Source organism: Uloborus diversus, chromosome 6, assembly GCF_026930045.1.
Source record: "Uloborus diversus isolate 005 chromosome 6, Udiv.v.3.1, whole genome shotgun sequence".
NCBI lineage: Eukaryota > Metazoa > Arthropoda > Arachnida > Araneae > Uloboridae > Uloborus > Uloborus diversus.
Window position 1 is genome coordinate 108,419,799 of NC_072736.1, and position 25,558 is coordinate 108,445,356.

Below are 25,558 nucleotides of genomic sequence, written 5' to 3' on the forward strand. Positions count from 1 at the left end.
CTTTTAGTTATGCATTATTTTGACATTAGTATTTAGTTTTTGATCACAGTTTTCAGTAACTTTTATTTCATTCGGAACTGCTACGTCAGCATTGGCGTAAACGTTTTGCGTTAAAGCAAAAATGTGCTAATCGGTATCCTAAATTGAAATTGTAGGTAAAAATCTTACCGGTTGCCAATTCGTTTTGGGCGCTTGCATCTTTAATTGCTTAGAGAGTTATTGAAATTGACTAAAAAAAAGCACAGTACTATCTAAACGAAAATCTCACTATATTAACAAAATATTTACAACTTAAAATAACAAATTTACAAATCGGACTCCATAAAAGATCATTCTTCCGTGTTCCATTAATTCTATTTATTTTATTTCTCGCGGGCGTTGATCGTTTGCTACGATCAACGCCCGCTGTTGCTAGGATATCCACCAGTCACATGGTTTGATTTATGAGCAGTAAAAGGGTAGCCATAGCTCGGTCTATTCTTATTAGTCTATGGGTAAAACTGGTATTCTTTAGACTTTTGACCTTTATATTTTTGCTACACGAGTAGTCTGTATTCGTTTTCTTACATTTCAGTTCCATTATTTGTGAGAACTAATAATTATGCCTGCGAATCCGGAATTTACAAATGAGGAAAACGAAAGTGTTGAAGAAGTAAGTACTTATAATTCATTTTGTAATTATTAATTTGTTTTTTTTTATCTCTAGTATTTCCTATCTACCAGTATCATAAGCTTAATAAAATTAAAAAAAAAAAGTGTACAACACCGTCAACGAGTAAAAATTAACAATTCTTCAATCTTCTGTACTTTCCTAACTGTATTCGAATTAACTCTTTCCGAAATAACATTTTAATCCTAAAATCGAGCTGTTTTTGATACTAGCCTACAATCCAGTAGACGTCATACTTGATTTTAAGTTAGCTATTTACTTTTAATGTCATTGTGGCCAACTTCTGTAGAATGATATAAATGGGGTAAGTGCACTTACCCTATTTATGTTGTGACTGCGAAGATTCTCTTCACACATTCCCATTGAGACAAATTAATTCTAACAGTTGCTCTAAAATTTAGAGTATCTTTAATAATATACAGTGAAAAATTGTGTACGCATAAAATGTTTCGATTAATAAAATAATGTTAACATGTATGTGCCCATATAGCTTTTTACGGCCCATCTAAGTAAATGGTGCTTAAAACTGTATAGGATATACACTGATCGACATTGAAAATGCAACACCAAGAAGTAGTGTTCAGAAATTTATGCAAATTTTAGAGTAGATGTACATTACTGAGTTATGTAAATGATGTGAAATGCGCAGCTCTCTGACGCACGTGAAGTAAGATATAAGGGAAAGAACTTGCAGAATGGGCAATATTCGTGTTGTTATTTCTGACTGGAGAATTATCGAAGAAAGTTTTTGTCTTGGAGGATACGTGTAACACGGTAGAATGCCAGGCCGCCATCAACGAAGGCACTTCCAGCAGATAGACGATTTTACGAGGGGTATGGTGATCGGACTGAGAAGGGGAGGTTAGTCCGAACGTCAAATCGCAGCTGATACTCACATGGATGCGAGCACGGTGCATCGGCTGTGCCGAAGATGGTAGGAACAACGAAATGTGGCAAGATTGAGGAGTGCAGAGGCAGCAGGAGTGACGGCAGAACGTGTGGATCTACGCATCCACCGACAAGCTGTAGCAGACCCACAAGTCACTTGTTCCTCGATTCTGCAGAAGGTGCAAGATGCCCTGAATGTTCCCGTGTCAACTAGAACCATTTCCCGTCGTTTGGTCGCAATCACAGCGTCCGCTAAGAAGACTGCCATTGACCCCCCAACACAGACAGCAACGTTTAGTATGGTGCCGGACTAGAGCGACGTGGATAACAGAATGGCGAAATGTCGTGCTCTCAGATGAATCCCGCTTCTGTTTATCCAGTGATAGTCGCCGCATACGTGTGTGGCGTCGACGTGGTGACAGATCTAATCCGGCAATAACTGTGGAACGTCCCACCGCACGACAACGTGGCATAATGGTTTGGGGTGCAATTGTGTACAATTCCATATCACCTCTAGTTCGTATTCAGGGCACTATGACGGCCCAACGATACTTGGATAATGTGCTGCGGCCGGTGGCATTCCCTTTCCTTCAAGGGCTACCTAATGCAATTTTTCAGCAGGATAACGCTCGACCACACAGTGCTCGCATCTGCCAACATGTTCTCCAAGGCACACAGATGCTTCTCTGGCCACCATACTCTTCTGACCTTTCACCAATCGAACATGTGTGGGATGTGATTGGACGCCGTTTGCAGACTTTGTCCCTGCCTCGTTCAAAAGACGAACTGTGGCAAATGGTTGAAAAGGAATGGAGAGCCATCCCTCTGGACGTCATCCGCACCTTTACTGACTCTATGCCTAGACGTGTTTCTTCGTGTATCGCTGTCCGCGAAGGTCCTACATCCTACTGAGCCGACGCCGTTCTCGCTCTGTATTCTGCCTATCATTTTGAAATTAAGATCATTTATAATTCCTTGCTGTCTGTCTTTTTTCCAAATTTCATCACTTTCTGACCACTCCTTCTTGGTGTTGCACTTTCAATGTCGAGCAGTGTATAAAATTGTTTACTTGATGGAAATGAACTTTATATATACGCCTTACAAAACCTCCTCTTTCAAAAGACTCAAACTATGGCTGTTTCATTAATTGAGATTGATTTTGTCCGGGCTTCAAATTAGCAGAATTCAGGCTTTAGACAATGCGTATGTTTGGAGAGAAATTCTGAAAATTTGATGTTACTGTGCTATTTTGCAAGCAGTGCTGTAGTTGACGGTAGAGGGGGAGGGAGAACGAGAGAAACGCTGTTGTGAAAAATATTTAAGTTGTTATGGCAAAATTTATGCAAGTTTAATGTGATGGTTTCAAACCCACTTGAAAAAAAAATTACTTCTTTTTACTTCTTTTTACATAGTGAAGGAAGTATTGTATTCACGACAAAAATTTCACTCAAATATCAGCCTAAATTTCCAGTTTGCTCACCCCCGATTGAGAGTTGAGTTGTTTTTTCGGCCCGGCAGCACGTGCATATGTACCTGAAAGCGTATGGACGCCCAAAACATCCATTTTAACCATCTCAGAATTAATTACCAAGAATGTTCTCGTGACGTCTGTGTGTATGTGTATATGTATGTGCGTATGTATCTCGCATAACTCAAAAACAGTGTGCTGTAGAAAGTTGAAATTCGTTATGTAGACTCCTAGTAGGTTCCAGTTGTGCACCTTTCCTTTTGATTGCATTTTGATGTTGAAAAAGGGTATTTTACGCCTTTTAGGAGGGAAATCAGAGTTAATTTCAATGCGAACTCAGGTGATGTTATGATTTGGCAAACACTTGGCAATATATCACCAAGTTTTTGGTTGCCAAGCTTGGTAGCCAACTTGGCGATACATCGTCAAGTTGGTGAGAAAGTATGTTCAGAATCTGGTTTCAATTTGGCCTATTGTTTTTTTTTTTTTTTTTTTTTTTTTTTGAGAGTGAACTATTAAATGACGTTACAATTGCCGTTATTGGGAAGGTTAGCGACAAACTAGGAGTGAAAATATTTAAAGTGTTTTCTTGCTTACTTCAAGGCATTATTATTATTAAATTCGCGTTGAAGGAAGTCATATGATGTACCGTCAGCGTAAGCGAATCAAGTGCGGCCATGAATGTACATTGCACACACATCAGCTCGTTTTTAATAAACTTGATATTAAGCAATCTAAATGGATCTGTTTCGGTCTTATAAGACTCTAATAATGAATTTGTCAGTCACGAAATATACGCTTTAAAAAAGTGCATCATCACCCCCCCCCCCAAAAAAAAAAAATATTTATTACTATTTTTTTAAAAACTAAAGCAATGGTTTTTGGGTCGTTCATTAACAGAGAGAACTGTTAGTGGTCCAATTTAACAATGTTGCGAAAGGAAGAACTCCGAAATTTTAATCCATATAAATAAAGCTGAAAACATGTGTGTGTGTGTGTGTGTGTGTGTGTGTGTGTGTAAACATGTATGTTCCCTATACAAATGCACAGTTATAATATGCAAAACATTGGGATTACCTGATCGTCTGCGTGTTGATTCGCGAACTCGAGTTTAAGACTATTTCCAGTTAATAAGAAAGTAAAAATAATCTGAAACTTGAGCAATCATACATGTAAGGACATTACATGTAACCATACATGTAAGGGGTAAGGGGTTTAGACAACGAACCTTTTGGCGACGAACTCACTTTCTTTATCACGTGGCAGGTCTTCGCAATAGCCAAAACTAACTACTATTAATACTATTCTAACTCCATTGAAATTCAGTGGAGCGGTTGGCATGGCATCTGACAGAAATCAATAACCTGTTTCATGTTGGCAGGGGGAAAGTAACCCTATGCCATCTCTATTGGATGTCATGCTCTAAAGGCCTCTTGACACTTTTTTAGCTGTTAACCAATGGCTTGTATGAGCTAAATTACTATTCAAACCTCTCATCAAGATAATCTCTGAAATCTTTCTAGCAATGTTTTTACTCAGAATGTTGAGATTTCTAATATTATTACAAATTTTTGTTCATTGATAATATTTTTACAACACTTTTTTTTCTTAAAAGTTTTTCTTGTTTAACATAGCTGAGAAGACGACTGAAAGACGATGTAAGAACTGAAATGTATGATGACAAAATGATGTTTTATAGGTTCCTAAAAGGTAATGTTCCCTCTTTTACTTAGATTTTTAACTATTTCACTCTCGTAAAGAAATTGAAAGAACGTTAAATTATTCATTTATTCTAGTAAATTCTAAACAATACTCTAAAATGATAAGGTCTTTGAATGATGAAGCAACCTTTTAAATTTAATCTACTCTTTCGAAATCACAGAAAACAAAATTTCATTAACTAATTACAATAATTCAGAATACCCTCAACAATTTACCTCAGGAATTTTATGAATAAGACCGCTTCTTGCTAGCGCTGTTCCTCGACTTATTGGTAACTAGCTGCGTCGCCCGACTTTGCCCGGTCTACCTTAAAAATAAAAATTGTGTCAAACGACGTATATTCAGCAATCAGGCTTAAATAAAGGGAAAAAAATCCAGCAAAATTTCGCTCCCAAACAATGACGACAGACATTAAAATAGTTTTAAGAAATTAAATCGAGAAAGATGGCTTTAAAAAGCGTAACCATGAAAACACAAAATAAATTAAGTTTAAAAAATTAAAATGCGAAAGAAAATGATTAACAATTTGAATGAAAATGAGATGTTTTGAACTTTATTTAAAAAGACTTGTAACTTTTTTCCCTTTGAAATGAAAGCTTAGTTTTTCGACCATAGGTCAAGATGGATCAGGAGTAAAAAATATCACTTTTTCCAATGGTGTCAAAAAGAAAACTGTGAGACAATTCCTTCACTTTTTAATGATAGATTTAATGAAGAAAGTAGTACCTAAATTTCAGCTAAGCCTAAAAGAAAGCGAGCGAAAAACGCAAATAACTCCCGCCGCACTTAAGTTAGAGCTTTGAAACATATTGCGTAGAACGCGGAAAATTCTACCCTTTCAAACGATATGTAATATGAATATGTGCAAGTAATTTTTCACACCCATATTCGAGAATTAATGTAAAATTGGGCCTAAATTGGAATAGAAAAAGAATTACTCGTCGATTTTTTAACAAACTTTGCAAACCTTTCCGGTGCCAAAAGATAGATACTGTGAAAATTTCAGCGAAATCGGCAGGATAGTTCTCGAGCTTTGCGCGTTTGCACAAACAGACGCTTTTTGGTGACTTCATTTTATATTATGTGGAGATTACCGAAAAGTTGAGGGACGTGTTGTACCCAATGAAGTTGTTTTTTTTTTTTTTTGTGCAACCAATGGCAGTGTCTTTAACCAGGAGTGCCCATCAAAGGGGGGGGGCATAGCCATTTAAAGTTTTAGGGGGGATGCTTTCAGTGGCATTATTTACTTTTTTTGGGGTGGAGGCTCTCGTTCTTGAGGGAGTTATCGTGCACTGTAAAAATATTCCGAAATGTTACTGAGTATTTCCGTGTAACGTTTCGAGATTTTAATGGTTTAAAAAAACACTTCCAGGAAAAATCAAGTACTATCGCCAAAACGTTTTCTGAATTGCTACAAGTCGCACGAATACAAACCTCTCATTGTTGTGAAAAATATTTTTAGCTTCTAGTTCAAAGGTTAACTGAGTGTATTTATAAAGTGTATCGGTTTTGGTACGATTGCGGTCCATCCAGATTGATAACCTTCTAAAGGGAGCAAACAGGTCTATGGACTGCGCAGCTTTGCAAGAATTGCATGCGAGTAACATTCTTGATACTTGCTGGAAATTAAGTCTTAGCTTTGGACATGCTTGCAATACTGCTTTTGGAACTCTCTTAGTTAATTCAGGAAGGCGGCAAGCTATTACAATATGCCTAAGTTTACTCTAAAGTTCCAGAGACACGAATGGCTTAACGGGAAGATTTCTAAATTTTTCAGGAAGCTACCAGGATAATTTCAGGAAAATGTACTAAATTTTAGCGGAAAACGTTCCTGGTTTTTGCAAGATTTGTTACTGGAAGAAATTGGGCATATCAGCTGCCCATTTTTCCCAGGAACGTTTCTGAATCGTTTTTATAGTGTGGTATTGGAGAGGGGGTTTGAAATGGGCATCCCTACTTTAACAGAGGTTAAGCCGTATCTGACGGTCACGTTTGCCCACCTTCTAAATCTCTGTTTGATATACCCAAACCCCTAATCGAGGCCTTCTTCAACCATAACGCCTTCACTCAGCGGTCTAGGTGTCTGAAAAAAAATTTGAATTGGCTGTTGGAGACAATCATAGCCTGTAATGGTTCTTAGGCTGTAAGAAAATTCTAAAAGGTCACAGATTATTTTCAAGTAACGTTCCGGAATTTCACAGATTTCCGCCAGTTTCCTGTGAAAAACAAGTATTTTGGCGAAACGTTTTCTGAATTGCTACAAGTTGCAGGAATGCTCCCTGCCGAAGAATATTTAGAATATTTTCATATACTATTGCAAAGATTTACTTATCTTCCTTATTGTGTGTTTCGCCTTGATAGCCCTTCTAGAGACAGAGGCCTAAATGAGGGTGAAATGTCGTCACTGGGTATTGTAGCTTTTCAAGAATTACAGACAAAGAAGCGATTCGGCATTTTCTTGCAAATTTGTTCTACATTCGGTCATATTTGCTTGAATTTTCAAGAAGTCTTCCTGGTAAATCAGGAAGATGCCAAATTTGTATTATGAGCAAGTTTTCTTAAAAACATCCAATTATTTCTAGAAATTAGACTGGCCTTTATCAGGAAGGTTTTAGAACTCTAGGAAGATTCTCAATGTACATTTTAGAAAAGTTACTGATTTTAACGTGAAACTTTTGTCAGATCTGGAAAAGAGAGAAAAAAAAAGCAGAAAACTTGCTGCCCATTATTTTTCAGGAACTTTTCGGATTTTTATCACAATGTACCAAAACCGTGGTTCTAGGTGTTCGTCGTCGCCGTAACAAGAAGGTTTGACAAAAATAATACTCTTTTAATATTTATGTCTTTTAATTTTGAGGTATCATCAATAAATCATCCTTTTTTTTATATATTTCAGCCCGAGACTTCAATATTGATAATGCAGAGATCATGCTTAGAAACGCAAGTATTTTTTTAATTATCCTCATGTATATAATAGCCGATGATCGAGTAACGTGTGTGTTTCAACAATGAAACTCGGGCTATGGCATGATAGTTTGATAATATGTGTATCTAATGTTTAACATGCAGAGAAAGGCTTTATTGTGACAAGGCTGAACTCGATCCCTTAACTTAACTGTTTTACTGATAAGACTGTCATTTCAGGGGAATGAAGAAACGAAAAAGCGGTCAACTAAGAACGCTATCTACTGTAGTTTAGGATTAATCCACTGGAGTTAGGGTCAAAATTTCAGCTATCAAAATATTACCAACACAGGCAATTGCTTCTTTAAAATGTAGAAGACAAGCAATTTTCATCCGTCATACCTTGACGGGCGATTTTCTTGTTTATAAAAAGGAAAGTTTGTTAAATACTAACACAGTAGAACCTCTCAAAGATTGGACTAGAGATTTTCCCCCCCAATTAGAGCTACCACGAAGTAACATAAGTTCATGCAAGCATGGAAATTGTTTACATGAAATACACCGCCAGCTCAGTCATTTCCAGCCGAGGACTGCATTTTTTTGCTTATTAGCACTCATCTGCCCGGCGTAGGTAAGTGATTGGGCTGGAGATGGAAAAACCTCTTAAGGAAGCCAAGAGTGCCAAACAAACTGGTAGCTATTATAAAATAGCACAGACCAGACGAGTGACCGAAACAATGGTTCGGTTCAACTCGAAGATTGAAGGCAAGGCATTCATGTATTTCTGCTTCAGCCCTGGCTAATGGGCGGTAATTTACTGAATATGTAAATTGTTTGTTTACTTAAATGCAATAATTTTAAAAAGGGCACATTTAAACTTACATACTAAAAAAATTTCATGCAAAATAGATAAAATTCAAACTTTGGATCATGAAATAGATCAGTTTCTCCAGAAAATCATACTTATATACAATTCAACTATCAAAGTTTTGTAATGGATACTAAGTAACGAAACTAAGTAAAACTAGTAAATATAAACTTGACGAGTGAAAAGTAAACATAGAGGTCCGAGTCCCCCACCTACATCTACCTTAACTACCTTGAAATATTTCCCCTTAAAATCATACTACGGGGATTGTGGAATTTTATTTTATTTATTTATTTATTTATTTATTTTTTTTTTTTTTTGAGAGAGCATTGTCGAATTTTAAGAGCAATTCTTCAAATCTCTTTAATTTCTCATGTTATAAAATTTCAGAAATATGTATAGTTTTCTTTCAAAAGTTTTCATTTTTCTTTTTAGCACTTGAATTGGCGAACGGAAAATGGAATTGACACAATTCTCAAAGACCACAAACCAAGTGAGGTATGTATAATGAAGTAATTGGATGGCAAAATGTATGCAGGACGTCTGATATTAGCCATGATAGTCCTGAGGCTTCAGCGTATTAGTAGTGTGACTTGAATCATGTCGATGTTTGAAAAAATGTCTGGGGGTTAAAAAGTTTTTGCTGACAGGAATTTTGCTCTTAAATTTTTTAACCTGCACTGTAAGAAAATTCCGAAACGTTACTGAGTATTTCCATGTTACGTTACGAGATTTTAATGGTTTTATCCACTCCCAAAAAAATATCAAGTATCATTTTCAAAAAATTTCCTGAATTGTTACACAGTTGTGAAAAATATTTTTAGCTCCCAGTTTAAAGATTAATTGAGCTTATTTATAAAGTGTATCAGATTCAATTTTATTACCGTCCGTCTATACTGCTTAAGGTTCCAAATGGGGTGAATGTGTCCATGGACTATGGAGTTTTGGAAGAATTGCAGGGTGAGTAAAATTCTTGATACTTACTAGCAATTCTGTCATAGCTTTGACCATGTTCGCGATGCTGCTTTTGGAACTTCCTTTATAAATCAGGAAGGTGCCAAGCTATTATATTATACCTTCCTTATCTTACTTTAATTTTCTAGAGACACGAATGGCTTTAAACGGGAGGATTTCTGAATTTTTCAGGAGGCTTCCATGATAATATCAGGAAGGTTACTGAATTTTAGCGGTAAACGTTCTTAGTTTTTGCAAGATATGTTACTGGTAGAAATTGGGCACGTCAGCTGCCCGTGATTTTCAAGGAACACTTCTGAATCTTTTTTACAGTGCACTAGCATTGTGCTAAGTACATCTCTCGGGGTCTTTAGTCATAAGTTGATCTTGGAACAAAGCGATGATTGAATCAGAAAACGGTTCACGTTTATACACATTTCAGATCGTTACATTTCCTGCATTATTCAAGCTCTTAAATCCTCTAAATTACATGTAGCTATATAAATTCAATGTAAGTATATGAGGGTGGTTAAAAAATACATGTAAAAAAAAGTTTCTCCTAGATACCAGGACACCCCTCAATATTTTTAGGCTATAGGATAGCAATATACTGGAAGGATTATAGCTTCCTAATTCAACTGAAAGAGGGTGCTCAACACCCCCTCCCAAAATTTTCATCAGTATGGAGAGGGGAGGGTTAAAAAATACATTGAATTGAAAAAAACAATTTTACATATAATAATATACACGAGTAATATGCATATACATTGCATTAAAATTATTATTTATAAAAAAAAACAGTTGGGGGAAATTAAATGTTTTTAAATTTGTCACATTTTCTATGCTACGGCTAATGTTAAATTGAGGGTCATTGAGCGCCATCTTAAAATTTGAGTAAGAAGCTAAAACTTTTACAGCATAATACTATTAGTAAGTCGAAAAAAAATTAGAGAGTGTCCTGCACTCTAAATGAAAAAAAAAGTTTTTTTGAACCATCCTAATGTATATATTATAATATATACATATATTCCATGCATGTATATATTATAATATATGCATACATGGAAGTTTACAGATGTCTAATATGCCCCCCTCATGTTGCATGTATTACACTTAGATGATGGTCCAACTCACTCAGCATTTGATGACGAATGTCTTTTTATTTTTCATCATCCACATAGCCCCACAAGAAAAAATCGCAAGGTGTGAATTCAAGGGACCTCAGCTGTCAGAACTTCGCATAGAACCAGGATTGGATTTACTTTTAAGCCAAACAAGCTATAGCTTAGGGTCAACTTTGTTTGGGGTTCCCAACTTCCGAAAAAATTGCATGATTTGTTCCTAAAAAATGAAAACTACTTGATAAAATTAATTTCATTTTCAAGTGCTTGAAAACCTTGAAAATTTGGAAAAGAGTCGTTACAATTCTTGACTTTTAAAAGGTCTAACAATTAGGAGGATGCAGGAGGGGGGAGTTGCCAAAATTTGTCAAATTCATCTTCTTGTTACATTTTGGATGAAAAATGTAAAAACGTATTGATGTAACATATTACTTGAGATAAATTTTTGTGACTCACATGATTCTTATTTTCCTATTTAAATTTTATTATTATGCACCCAGTTTTAAACAATATTTAATCCATGTCGCGCGACACCTTTCTTTAATTCCTAGCACGTATAGTAGCCAAAATAAATAGTGTTTCTTTTTTCTTTGTTTTCTTCTTCGATAACTGTACCGCTTTTATATTCACCAGTACTGAAAACCTTTTTTCAAAATGAATCTAGTTTGATGTTCTGCAATATTTCTGTGTGTCTTATCACTTGTATTGATATTTTTAGGTTTTTCAAAAATTTCTTCCAATCAGTTTCATAGGATACGACAAAGAAGGATGTATTGTAAGATATTTGTCTGTCGGAAAAGCAGACGTTAAAGGTGATTTTTGCGTTACATATTGTTTTTTCTTAATTATGTACTATAACAATAATTTTTATCATTATCATTATATCATTATCATTATCATTGTTGTTATTGTTAGTAGCAGTATTAAAATTGGTGGTGGTATAGCGTTAGTGTTATCAATGAACTAGCTGACCTGTGAGAAGTATTTGTGCTCGAGAGCAGGAATTCAAAAATGGGACATTTTAAGCTGAATTTTTCAAATAACAGCCAAAATGTAACTTTTTTAGCAATTACGACTGCTAATTGTTTTTATTTGACCGTCCTTGATATTAGGTTCCTTTTTCAGCTTGGACCAGTGGGCTCTGCAGGAGCGACTCCTCTGATGCTCCCTGAATCTGCTTCTCCTGGGCGGGGGCGTCCATGTCCTACACCCACGCATACTCATACACATACACATATACATGCTTACACACCCACACGTGCCTTTACACACATACACACACGTCTATGTGCACACACAAGCCTACACACGCACGCACGCCCCAACACATACATGCCTGCAGACAGAGCTATACGCACGTAACTGCCCAGGAGGAAGGGCAGGCTTGGGGGGACAGAAGCCGTTTCTAGAAACATTTTAGGGCCCTGTCGCAACCTCAGAGTGGTCGCAACTCGTGATTGCGAAACACATAATTTGAATTCAAAATGTCAGAATTCAAATTTCTTTCTTTCTTTTTTTTTTTGTTATTTATTATTTTTTCTTTTATAAAGGACTTTGTCTTTCAATGAAATACGCTGATTTTGCACGAGATTTTAATCATCTTATGGAAACCGATATGGCCTTGCTAGAGAAACAAAGTAAAGCTGTAAGTATAATAAAAATTGAATATTTTTAGCTCACCCCCCACCCTAATTATTTGATCGCACAGGATGACAGCGATTTGGTTGTCGTAGAACTGTGACCTGTGTTGTGACTTATTCATAGCATCTGAAACTAAAAATAATCTCCTTTTTAAGCACTTTTATTATACGTGGCCTGATTGTCACGGAAAAATCTGAGGCCTGCTTTTGCTTATATCTCAGCAACTAGACTACTTAGAGACTTCGGGATTTCACTAAATGATTTGCATAATCTTAAGGTTCAACTTAACGCTAAAAAATTAAAATTCTAATGAAAAATACTTGTTCCGGTTAGGATAGAAAACAGCAAATTTCATGTCATTTCCCCATTAAATACCTAAATATAAAACCTATTGTTTCAAATTTTGTTGATTTGCAACAGTAATGAAATTTTTTAATCAAGGCCTCTGAAGCAAGCATGAATTGTATTCACTGTCATTGCTCTCATCTATGCTTAATAGATAACGGGACTAAGTAAATAAACATATGAAAATCTTTATCACGAGTGTGTTTGAAACATAATTAGTTTGGGAAAACTTTAATATTTTAATGTCTTTAATTAAATGGAGTGAACAAAAAAAAAACCTAGAGAGGAACAAGGATAATATTTTAGTGCCGACTGCTTAAAGTTTTAGACACGTATATAGATTCTTTTCCTTTTAGTATGGAGCATTTATATGAAAAAATAAGGTGAAGTTTCGTGATAGTATCATTATTCTACCACTAAAATACGAGGACAAATCAAAAAATCTTTGCACCTATTTTTTTTTAGCCAAAATAAGGCTGTGAATACAAAGCAAACATATACATTCCCAACAGTGACAGTTCCTTGAACCGTACCTTGAAGTGTTATTCGTTTTGTATGGAGCAACAGGCAAAAGCCCACAGCAATTCACAGGGGCATCTACAGTCCGGACCTTGCCTTAGTGATTTTCACATTTTCATTCATTTGAAGAAGTTTCTGGCAGGACAGAGATTCACATGTGACAAAGAAGCCAAGAACGCGGTCTGACGGTGGCTCCACAGGCAGCCGGAAAAATTTAACACAGGAGGATCTCTAATTTAGTGCTGCGATGGGACAAATGTCTGAACCGGTGTAGTGACTATGTGGAGAAAGAATATAAGGAACGTAGTACATGGCGTATATTTGTAATACCTGTATGTGCCTGTTTTTGGTGAATAAAAAATAGGCGCAAATACTTTTTGATTTGCCCTCGTACATTTACATTGAAAATAATAATATACCTTTTTTTTTTTAAATACTAAGCAATTTTCATAAATCACTCTAAAGAACAAAAGCACTTTTCTGGGTCAGAAAGGACAATTTAAGTATTTCAGTAGTTTTCAAAAATTCCAAGTAAATGACACCACAAACGAAGAAAAGTGCAGTTCTACTCATTTCAAACCAAACTTTCCCAATAAGAAAAATATGCATGTTTCAACGCTCAAAAGTTACGATTGAAAGCTAGATAATCATAAGAAATTCTTTTCATAATTTGAGCCGCACTTTTGTGTGGTCCCGGTAAACTTTCACGTGCTGTCACCCTGTTGCACAACAACACTAGAACACAGACAGATAATGCAAAAAAAAAAAAAAAAGAACTTTTACGAAAATTTAAGTGGGAAATCTTGAACCACCCCCTTCTGGTCCAGATCTGTCCCCATGTGATCCCACACATTGGGACACTCAAGAAGGCACTTCGGGGACAACGATTTCATTTGGACGATGAAGTAAAGGAGTGCGTGCGTCATTGGTTCCAGCAGCAGCCAAGAGACTTTTATGAGCACGGAATTACGCGACTGATTTCCCAGAGGGATATGTGTTCAAAAAATTTCGGTCAGAGTTTTTGAAGAATGTCGAATAAAATCTGGTTTATAGCCACTGTCTCGTCGTTATTTATTGACTGACCATAATATATATATTGTCAAATTAGCCAAAAAGTTTACTAAATGTTTCGATAAACAAATAAAGTTACGTTTATTTTTTACCTTATTACTTTTAGTTAAACATGATTTTATTGAAATCTTTAAAAAATAAACGAACTATGATTTATAAATCAACTTCATTAAAAGTGTTTTAAAAATGAAAAAAAAAATAAATAATTAGATGTACAAAAATTCTTTAAACAATTTATATTTATTTATCAATAATTATATACTCCATTTACAGCTTGGCAGAAGAGTGGACAAATGTATTTACATACACGATTATGAAGGGATAACATTTGGTCAAGTTTCTAATAGAAGAGGTAAAAACCGCATTTTTTGTATTTATATTTTCAGGACTTAAGATTTTTCTTTTTAAAAATGGAGATATGAAAACACTGCGTCATTTTCAGGTTCAATAATCTCTGGGAGAAAAATTCTGGAATACCATATCCTGTATTTTATTCTTCTTCGTTTCTTTTTTTTCTTTTTGAGTCAGTTACTAATATTTTTAATATTTTTTTTTTGCATCATACTTTTTTCGATTCAATGACTTTATATCAAACTAGCCGCCTGCGGCGACCAGCTGGTTCGCCTTCTAACGCCATTCGCCTTTCTAAGCAGTCACCTACGGCGGCTGTTTGGCTAACCTGTCCTTTACCTTTTTACTTTAAGTTTGCCGCAATAAATTTTGCAGCAGTATTAATTAATCCATTTCTATCTTTTTTAGTGCCTTTCACATTTTTACGCCAAGATTGCCGCTTTCGGCGGCTATCTACCATTACGATCTATCTCTAAATTTCCTTATCCATCTCTATTTACTTTAACCTCCCCGCCCGTTTCCTTGTAAAAACAAAGATCACTCAAAAAACCGCTTTTTTATTTAAGTAGAGCAAAACAAAGTTTTCTCCAAAACTCCCCGCAGTGTGCAAAAAGTAGCGTTTGACAAAGAAAAAAGAATCTCGCTGCTTTTATTGAATTAAATGCGCACAACTATAAATTGTAACGTAATATAGATACAGCAAAACGTCCAGCTTGGGGGTGGGGGATGGAAAAAAAATGCAATCTATACATATAATAAAATAAGATGTTTGTGTGTGTGTGTGTGGCGCGCTTTCCGGGAAAACGGTAAGACCTAGAAAGATGAAATTTGGTATACAGGTACAGTTTCTGCCGAAGAAGTGCACCTCGGGCTTCGATTTTTGATATTTTGATTAGAAAAAAAGTTATTTAATATTTTACGTGTTTTTTTGCACCTTTTAGTATTTTTTATCTCACAGACCCCAAACCAATCGCACCACACAAATGTTTTTGTACTATAGTGGCAGAAATTTAATCTATCTATACATATAATAAGATGTTTGTGTGTGTGTGCGTGTGTGTGGCGTGCTTTCCGGGAAAGCGGTAAGGCCTAGAAAGATGAAATTTGGTATACAGGTACAGCTTCTGCCGAAGAAGTGCACCTCGTGCTTCGATTTTTGATATTTTAATTAGAAAAAAAGTTATTTAATATTTTATGTGTTTTTTTTTTTTGCACTTTTTAGTACTTTTTACCTCACAGACCCCGAACCAATCGCACCACACAAATGTTTTTGTATTATAGTGTTGGAAATTTAATTTTAAATATGATGAATGAAAAAATTTTGAAGATAGAGCAATTTTTGTATTTTTTATGAATTTTTGAAAAAACCTTCAATTTGCATTTTTTCCTGGGTTTTAAATTTTTCTAATATCATCCTGCGAGAAGTATCAAAGCCTCATTTCTAAAATTTAAGTTGGTAATAGTAAAAACATTTCGCCCTCTTCAAAAGAAAAAATTTCTTAAAAATACGCAATAGTTTTTTTTTTTATAATTTTTTTAATGCTGAACACATCATATCTTTCTACGCATCGGTCGAAAAAAGCATTCTTCAATCTTCTATGCTTCTGACGTCACTACTTGAATTTCGATTCGATATTTACGACGGAATCTTAATCGCAAACAATGTTAATCTTTTTTTTTTACTATATAGCTTACTTCTACATTTTATGACGTGATGACCACGTGTTTTTCCGGCAGCGCTTGCTTTCTTTCTTTCTTTTTTTTTTTTTTTTTTTGTTTAATTTAGGGAATGCATTTATTTCATTTTCCATCTCCCCTCCCCCCCCCCCAAGCTGGACGTTTTGCTGTTTCGATATTGCGTTACATTTCATAGTTGTGCGCATTTAATTCAATAAAAACAGCGAGATTTTTTTTTCTTTGTCACTTACAGTACTTTGTTACTTTTTGCACACTACGGGAAGTTTTGGAGATAACCATTTTTTTTTTTTTTTTTTGTTCTACTTAAATAAAAAAAGCGGTTTTTTGAGTGATCTTTGTTTTTATTAGGAAATGAGCGGGGAGGTTAAACTAAATACAGATGTAAAAGAAAATTTAGAGATTGATCGTAAAGGTAGATAGCCGCCGAAGGCAGCAATCTTGGCGTAAAAATGTGAATGGCACAAAAAAAAGATAGAGATGGATTGATTAATACTGCAGCCAAATTTGTTTAAACAGCCGCCGAGGGCGACAAACTTGAAGTAAAAAGGTAAATGACAAGTTAGCCAAACAGCCGCCGTAGGTGGCTGCTTGCATAGAAAGGTGAATGGCGTAAGAAGGCGAACCAGCTGGTCGCCGCAAGCGGCTAGTCCCTAAATAAAACAAAAAAAAAAGGAAAGAAATAAAGCAAGCGCTGCCGGAAAAAACGTGGTCATCGTAAAAAAAAAAAATAATAACATTTTTTGCGATTAAGATTCCGTTGTCGTAAATATCGAATCGAAATCCAAGTAGTGACGTCAGAGGCATAAAGGAATGAAGAACCTTTTTTCGACCGATGCGTGGAAAGACATGATGTGTTCAGCATTAAAAAAATTGTAAAAAAAAAAAAAACTATTGCTTATTTTTAAAAACTTTTTTCTTCTGAGGTGGGCGAAATGGTGTTACTATTACCAACTTAAATTTTAGAAATGAGGCTTTGATACTTCTCGCAGGATGATATTAGAAAAAAATAAACCCCAGGAAAAACTGCAAATTAAATGTTTTTTCAAAAATTCGTAAAAAATACAAAAATTGCCCTGTCTTCAAATTTTTTTCATTCATCATATTTAAAATTAAATTTCCTACACTATAGTACAAAAAATATTTGTGTGGTGCAATTGGTTCGGGGTCTGTGAGGTAAAAAGTACTAAAAAGTGCAAAAAAACGCAAAAAACATTAAATAACTTTTTTTCTAATTAAAATATCAAAAATCGAAGCCCGAGGTGCACATCTTCGGCAAACACAATACCTGTGTACCAAATTTCATCTTTCTAGGCCTTACCGTTTTCCCGGGAAGCGCGCCACACACACACACACACAAACATCTTATTTTTTTTTATATGTATAGATATTTTAACTGTGTACCATTTTTAAGAAATAATGTTTAGAATAACGTTACAGTATTTATTCCACGTTTGTTCCTCATGCTTTACTTTTTTATTTTAATAAAACTTTCAATGTTGTTTAATAGCTTTAAATATTTACTTAGAGTAGATGAGACGGGAGCATATTGGATACGATTTTATGCCTTTAAAGTGTTTTCTGTGAAAATGGTAGAAAAGAAGGGGAGAAAAAAAAAATCATTTGGGGGGAAAAAAACTAAACATTCTTTGGGATTTTTTTCTCACATCCTACTTTTTTTGCTAGAATATTTTTAATGTATTATAAATTTTTAAAAAGTATGCACTCACTAAGTGTCAAAGTAGACCACGGGGTATTCGCAACCCAATAAAGTATAGGAGGCACTGCAGCCACTGTCTAATGGCGATGAAAAAGGTAAAATAAACAAATGCCATAACTTATAACTTGCTTTGAAGCTTTATGAATGACAGTAATTTTTTATCGTGTCTGTGGGAAGCTTTCTTTCTATTCTTCTGAAATTATATTACTCCATAAACTGTGTGAAGCCTGTAATTTACCCCAAAGAAAACATGTCGAATGGACTGTTACCTTTTTCGGTAGTATTGTTAAGCACCGCAAGGTAACGTATTCAAGCTCTTGAGTTGGGAATCGCATTGCGGATTTAAAATAAATAATCATTTTTTTCTTTAAATGCTTTCCTCTCTTGTCCAACTGTCTTACACTTTTGTAACCATAGCAACATTGAAAATATTTTCATTAAAACATTACCAAAACTTAGCGTCAATCAAATGAAAATGATTAAAGATAGTCGTGTGTTTACAAAGACAAAAAGCATTTTACTTTTGTCGTATGTCTTTTTGTCCAAAAGCTCACTTCTTTTCAGGAAAAAGAGGTTCCTTGCTTCCTTGAAACCCCGAAACACACAGCAGTAATCTACAAGTTTGTGCAATTTATATGTTGTAATTTCTTATTTTTAATTTTCAAGCACATAGATATAGTTATTCAACTTCATGACAATCTCCTTGATATCATGGTTTCAATGCAGCAATTCTAAAATTTTTAATTTATTTCCAGTTAATTTCCTCCCAAAAAATCTTACGTCAACTTAAACCTGACCACGTTTTTAGCAACCAATCACAGATAATAAGATATACCCTTTTTGTTATAAATTTTACACACACATAATTATCTTTTATTGCTTCAGTTAGCTCTTATAAAATTTATTTTATAAGACAGTGTTTTACAACCAACAAAGGTACCTCTTTTGTCTAAAATCTTGTTGTTATTTAAATGGAAATATGTGGTTTAATTGTGTACTAAGAAAGTAATTTAATTTAAAAGAAAATCTTACTTTAATAACAACGTTCTTGTATATACGTATACTCAAAATAAATCTCAAAATATTTTTTTCAGCCATACAGGATCTGATAAGGTACTTCATTTCGTATCAGAACAACTATCCGGAGCGCTTGAAAGCCGTGTTTGCTATTAATGGTAATAAATATCTTCATTTCTCATTTTTGAATGCTTACTAAAATATTTCGTATCGTATCGCAATTCATTTTGCATGAGTTACTTCTTATTGTATCAGAATAACTACCTTCTAGAGCACTTGAAAGACAAAATTGCTATTAATAGTAATAAAAATCTTAATTTCTCATGTTTGAATGAACACTGGTATTTCGTATAGTATCAAAATTCATTTTGTATAATGAGGTATTCTTATTTACTGAAAAAATCTGCCCTAGAACGCATGAAAGACGTAAATGCTATTAATGGTTATAAAAATCTTCATTTCTCATGTTTGAATAAACGCTGGTATTTCATTTTTTTTGAGGCTAAAATACCTTTCTTGTGGAGGTGCTCAGCCAGGCAATCATGGCCTGTAGAGAGCCTAAAAAGGGCCACAGCTTCCGCTCGAGGTTTATAACTGTAAGTCCGCCAGATCTCTTGAATTTCGGCCCAAGGTTCGAGTTGGCATTGTTTACGGCCGTAAGTTGATCTTGAATTTGGATTTTTCAGAAACGAGTAAGTGACTCACTAAGAATAGGACCGTTCACTTGGCAATCTAGAGAACCTAGCTTGACCAGGGAATCTGCCTTTTCGTTTCCATGGATGTCTACGTGTGAAGGAACCCACTGGGAGATAATGGTCTTATTTGCAGCTCTTAGAAGAATCGCATTCTTTTCCACTTCTGAGATGATATTTGATTCGGTGATTTGGATCTTTGTAACAGCCTGGATAGCTGCTCTGGGAACAACCAGGATTACCAACTTTGGAAAAGTCGTTTAATCTAGATTGAAGATTATGAAGCTCGAGGAAATGGCGTAAATCTCTGCAACATAGTTTGCTTTGTGAGAACCAACGGGTTCTCAGACAGAGAAAAGATTACTATTAAAAACAGCGCCAGCTTTGTTTTGCCAAAGTGAGCCGTCAGTGAAAACTTTCAGCCATTCCTTGCTCATAGAGCGTACACAGTGCGTTTGCTCTTAGAATGGTGTCCGGGATGTCCCTTTTATCTTGATTGTTAATCTGTAAATGGCTCTCGATGTCTGTGAAGTAGAGGAGGTTAACCAAGTCACCGCTCTTTATAAGGTAATCTGGATACATGTCTCGCAAAAGCCCGCTGTAGGCATCAATTGGAGACGTCTGAGTTTTTTGTGATACATGGAAAGTATAGTTTGTCCAGTGCACTCTATTTGAAGAGATTAGTTTAATATACGAACATATTGCTTGTTCCTTCATTTCTGTGGCAATGGGGGCGTTACCGGTACAGTTTCGCATGGCTAGAGTAGGTGTCGTTTTGACAGCACCGGAAATTATTCGTAGTGCCTTGTTTTGGGAAACTTCTCAAGAATCGATATTGTCTTTTGCGGCTATAATCAGAGCTTCACTCCTGTATATAATGACAGGTGTAATATATGTGCTATACCTAAGGATTGCAATACCGGACCAAAAATTCAATACCGGTATTTGGTACTTTGAAAACTTGATACCAGAATACCGGTATTAATACCGATATTTAAAATTTCTCTAAAAATGCTTGAAAACATATTGTTTCGTTGCCACATTTCATAATTTTGTAGAAAAATTGTATTATTTGTGAAAACGCACTGTGCACTAATGTAAAATGAGGGAACAATTGTCATAATAAAAAGTCAGTAATAGTAAAAACCATAATGCATCTATTGAATTCTCTCTAAACCTAAAACTCATTTAGTGGTCAACTTTCCAATAATTTAGAATACTATTTGTGAATTTACGCGGGTCAGTGGTACTGTTAACAATGCGCAATACACCTCCCTTAATTGTCTAGAAGTCCTTCATCTTCAAATAATTCGGTCCCTTGCGTGTTATTTTTGGAAAAAAAAAAAAAAAAAAACATTTGTGTTTGTGTGTTTTTTTTGTTTTTTTTTTGTTATTTTTTTAGATTTATAGCTAGTTGCAATTTTTTTCCGAGCGACGGTACTTTTCCAGTATTAACATCATTCTTGAGCAGCAGAGGTTAGTGTTGGATTTTTATTACTAGCCCTTTGTTTTAAAATTTACGATAAACTTGACTAAATTTAATACTGTTAGTTTTTCTTATTCGTTTTCGCGTTCTTTTCAATTCTTTTCAATTACAACTATGTAAGTATCTGAAAATATGTTTCAAATGATTATGTTTAATCTTTATGCAAATTTTAAAAGCAATTTAGGTAAGTAATTTCCCAATGCTATTTCTAACAACGAGATTCGAGATGGATCCAACCCGTAATTTAAAAAGACAAAAGTTATTTTAGCTTAAACCAAGCTGAAACGAATCCCGACTTCTTGACATTTCTCGGATGTTGTAACTTTGCACATGCAAAGAAAACTTAGCATTATATGGTCTTGTTTTGCGCCATATACTTGCAAGTGAACAACTTCTTTTTTTTTTTTTTTAATCAAATACTAGACTGTCACACCTACGGTAACTCTACACGCAACTGACCTACAACCAAGTTAGTCTTTCCAGAGGCTTCAATTTCATCCTTGCTATGAACTTTGCACTCTATATTCGAAATTAATCGTGCTGGGAGCAGAAATCTTCTCATTGAAGCGGAGAGCAAGAACAAACTGGTAGGTAAAGTATATTTCTCTGCTGTATGTTTCCGGTCTTTCTCTGGCAAGATAAATTTCCTTTACCCACCAGTTTGTTGGCATTCTCAGCTTCAATGACATGAGATCTGCTTCATTGCTTGATCGACCTAACTTCAGGGCTATTATGCTCACTGGTGTGATGTATCAGAGCAGTCGTCGGATAGGATAGCTGAACCTTGCGTGTAATGCAGTGATTACGCGGGCCGCGATTTATTCAGCCCGCGAAGCTGAACCGTGTGACCCGTTGACTGCTGAAAGTAAAAAATCAGAAAACGCAATTAGTTTCAATGGCACAAAGTTGGAGCCGAATATTCAGAAAATGGTTTCTGAAACACTTTAATAAAATAAGCATCCAGTAGTTGATAACAATTTTTAGGAAACTTTCTCTTTTTTTTTCCATATTTTTCAATGTCAATTAAAAAAGAAGAATAAATTTTGAAATCTGATCTTTGGCTTGCGAGAACGATTTAAATTAACAACAGTTTATTAACATAATTATGTAGAACACATTATTTCTGAAAAAATAACACCTTACACGTGTCTCTAGTGTCAGTAGTCTTCGAATACAAATGAGCGTTTCGTTTTTTTTTTTCTATGACTGTACATCAGTTTTCAGCTTTTTATGCTAAAAACTTTAATTTATTTCCGCTTGGTGCATCTATAAGCGAATTCTAAGTTGGTAGGTTCTGTGTTTTAAATAATAAGTGTGAAGTTAAACAACTGGTAGACACTTGTCTTTCACATTTTCACTATTATTATTCTGCAAGGAAATTGCCCGTCGAGATATGACGGGGGAAAATTGCTTCTACTCTTCTACATTTAAACGAAGCAATTGCATGTTTGGTGATATTTTGATAGGTGAAATTTTAACCCTAACTCCAGTGGATTAACCCTAAACTCCAGTAGACAGTTATTCATTGTTCACAATTTTTTCATTTCTTCATTCCCCTGAAATGAAGCAGTCTTACCAGTAAAACAGTTTAGTTACAGGATCGAGTTCAGCCTAGTCACAATAAAACCTTTCCCTGCCTGTTAAAAATTACCATAACATATTATCAAATTATCAAGCCGTGGCGCGAGTTTCATTGTTGAAACTCGCGCGTAACTCGATCATCGGCTATTATATATATATATATATATATATATATATATATATATATATATATATATATATATATATATATATATATATATATATATATATATATATATATATATATATATATGATGATTGAACTTTCATTTTTTTATAGAACTGTGATCATATGAAGCAGTGAGATGCAAGAGGATGTAATTGCCAAATTTAAAATTTTGGAGATAACCGATACAGACGGTACGGGAACCTCTCTTCTGTAGTGGAGCAAGAGATAGCTTGCTAGTAGCCCTGGTAGGTGCTGCTATGCAGCATGATTTAGAAGAAAAAAAAAGCAATGAAATTCTACCTGGGATCGGAACTTTAAGCGCTTTTTTCTCAAAATTTTAAATCAATCACTTACATCCCTTTGCTTCTCGCTGCCTCATATATCGTATTTAATGTAATAACCTGCTATAAAACACTGAACTTCTATATTACACATTTACCCAAGCAGCATTAAAATAAATCTTTGACATTATTTTGTCTTCATTGTAAAAAAAATCCACACTTGTCACATTAGAGCTTTGGCTCGCAGTTTAGCAACTCCCATTCCGAACTTCACTGACCCAAATATCCACGGTCAATAAAACAGCGATGTTGCAACAAGGTGTTTTTTTTTTACTAAGTGTGTAACACTTTGTAAAAAAAAAATCGGAAATCCTCTTATTTATTTATTTATTTATTTTTTCGATATTTCATTGGAAACTACTTGCTTAACGCGTAATTTTCGAGATAGAGTTTCTTATAAACTGAAATAAAGTCTCAATCTTTTAAAATCAAAAGTATCAGGATTTTTCAAAACTGGCAGAGTTAGTATGGTTAAAGGATTAACTCCTTGAAAAGTGAAATATACCTCATTTATTGCTCTGTAAGCATTTATGGTTGTTAAAATGTTGATTTCTTTTAATATGAAACAGTTTAATTAATTTAAAAATGTGCTTTATTTTGTAATATTGATCATGTTTTTACTTCGAATGCAATCTGTTTTGCAGCATCCATGTACTTTCAGTTTGCGTTCTCAATTATAAAACCGTGCCTAGCTGGAACAGTTGTAGAAAAAGTTCATGTCTTTGGAACTGGTAAGGAATAGTCTTAATTTATAACCACATACGCATATGTGTAAATATTTCTAAAAACATTCTAAAATCCATGCTATTCTAGAACTCTGGGTAAATTGCTATTGGATGATTCTATTTTTACAGACTTATCAGTTGCTGTCTGAAAGAAGCTCCGAATATTGTGAGGCTCTGAGAAGTTGAGCTCCGACTCAGACAATGTTTACCTCTGTTTCGGAAAATAGGGAGGGGTAATTGGCGCTAAGTTGAGTTGAGAAACTTTCTTTGTAGCTTTTCAAAAATATTCTAATTAGAATCCGAGCCAATAACACGTCTATTTTTCACTAAACTCCCCTAAAACAGGTAAGCATAGTCAAGGTCACAGCTCAACTAACCAGAGCTGCACTATACTCCAAATATGCTTGATCCTTTTTGTTGGTGTGCCTCAGTAACGGACGTATACATGGTGTCCTGAAAAATACTGACCGTTTTTAAAAATTTATAACAGGAAAACGGTTAATGATAAAAAAAAATAATTCTTGCAGAAAAATTGTAATTTTTTTCCCCCTGAGTTCCAAATTTTAGTTGAAAAATTTTCCAATAGATAGCGCTGCAGATAGTAAGCCCATAAATCCAGAAAAAATTATAAGAAACTACATCATAATTTTTCGAAAATAATGAACAAAAGAGCAAAACAATATTTTCAAACAATCGTTGACTGTAATCCCATGTAGCAATCGGAGGAAAAACGGTGAATTTCAATTCTTCTTTTTTGACTTACCGGCTTGCTATGTGCAGCGCCATCTATTGAAACATTTTTGAACTAAAATTTAGAACTCTGAGGGGAAAAATTTAGCACCCACCACATGAATTTTCTGCAAGAATTTGTTTTTTATCATTAACCGTTCTCCTGTTACAAATGTATGAAAATAGTCAGTCTTTTTCAGAACACCCTGTATCAAAAGATTAGATAAAATATTGATTAAATCTCTACATCTAATACATAAAAATCTCCTGTCAAGGTGTTAGTGCTTGAACTCCTCCGAAATGGCTCGACCGATTTCTCGGAGAATCGGTCCATTTTATGTGGTCTATTTGGTAGGTATGGGAATCAGAGCATTTTTTAAGAAATTTTTACTAGGCGACTCAAGTTTATCATGAAGGCTATATCATTCCGAATAAATTCCCCCTTTTTTCAACAAATATGTGTATATCGTTGCCTCAAGGTTGTATTTCTGTAACTACTGTTTATTCTGGGGTGACTCTATAGGACTTCTGATTTAAGAAGAAGCCGATATGAACCTAACCGTAAACGCGTTTCAGGCGATCTTTGGTAATGTTAGGGGAGAAGAGGTTTGGTGGCGCTCACTTGTCTATTTTTCGAAATTGTAGCTTTAAGAATGCAGTTTTAGACGATCTTTTTGATGATGTAAGAGGGAGGAGAGATTTGAGGGCCCATCCCAGGAAGTTCTTCTGATTTGTAATCTTTGAAATGCATGCTGTCTTTCATAATATTAAGCGCTCGGGAGCGACCCCCTCCCCTCGGCCATTTTCCAAAATTGAAACCTTAAAAACGCAAACATTATGTCTAATAATGTCCAGAAGAAGGAAATTCAGGAGTTCTCCGC

The 25,558-nt window shown here is 34.9% G+C and overlaps 1 protein-coding gene across 4 annotated transcripts in view; it reads left to right on the plus strand.

Annotated features, from left to right (window-relative positions):
* Nucleotides 1–25,558, plus strand: part of LOC129224428 (SEC14-like protein 2) — a 65,041-nt gene that overhangs the window by 19,215 nt on the left and 20,268 nt on the right. For all 4 annotated transcript variants that reach the window (XM_054858878.1, XM_054858877.1, XM_054858881.1 and 1 more), the window contains exons 2-10: nt 575–652; nt 4,661–4,736; nt 7,645–7,688; nt 8,956–9,018; nt 11,314–11,407; nt 12,146–12,240; nt 14,445–14,523; nt 19,032–19,112; nt 23,868–23,954. In XM_054858878.1, coding sequence (XP_054714853.1) covers nt 602–652; nt 4,661–4,736; nt 7,645–7,688; nt 8,956–9,018; nt 11,314–11,407; nt 12,146–12,240; nt 14,445–14,523; nt 19,032–19,112; nt 23,868–23,954 — 670 coding nt within the window. In that variant the 5' untranslated portion in view covers nt 575–601. The remainder of the gene's footprint in view (nt 1–574; nt 653–4,660; nt 4,737–7,644; nt 7,689–8,955; nt 9,019–11,313; nt 11,408–12,145; nt 12,241–14,444; nt 14,524–19,031; nt 19,113–23,867; nt 23,955–25,558) is intronic.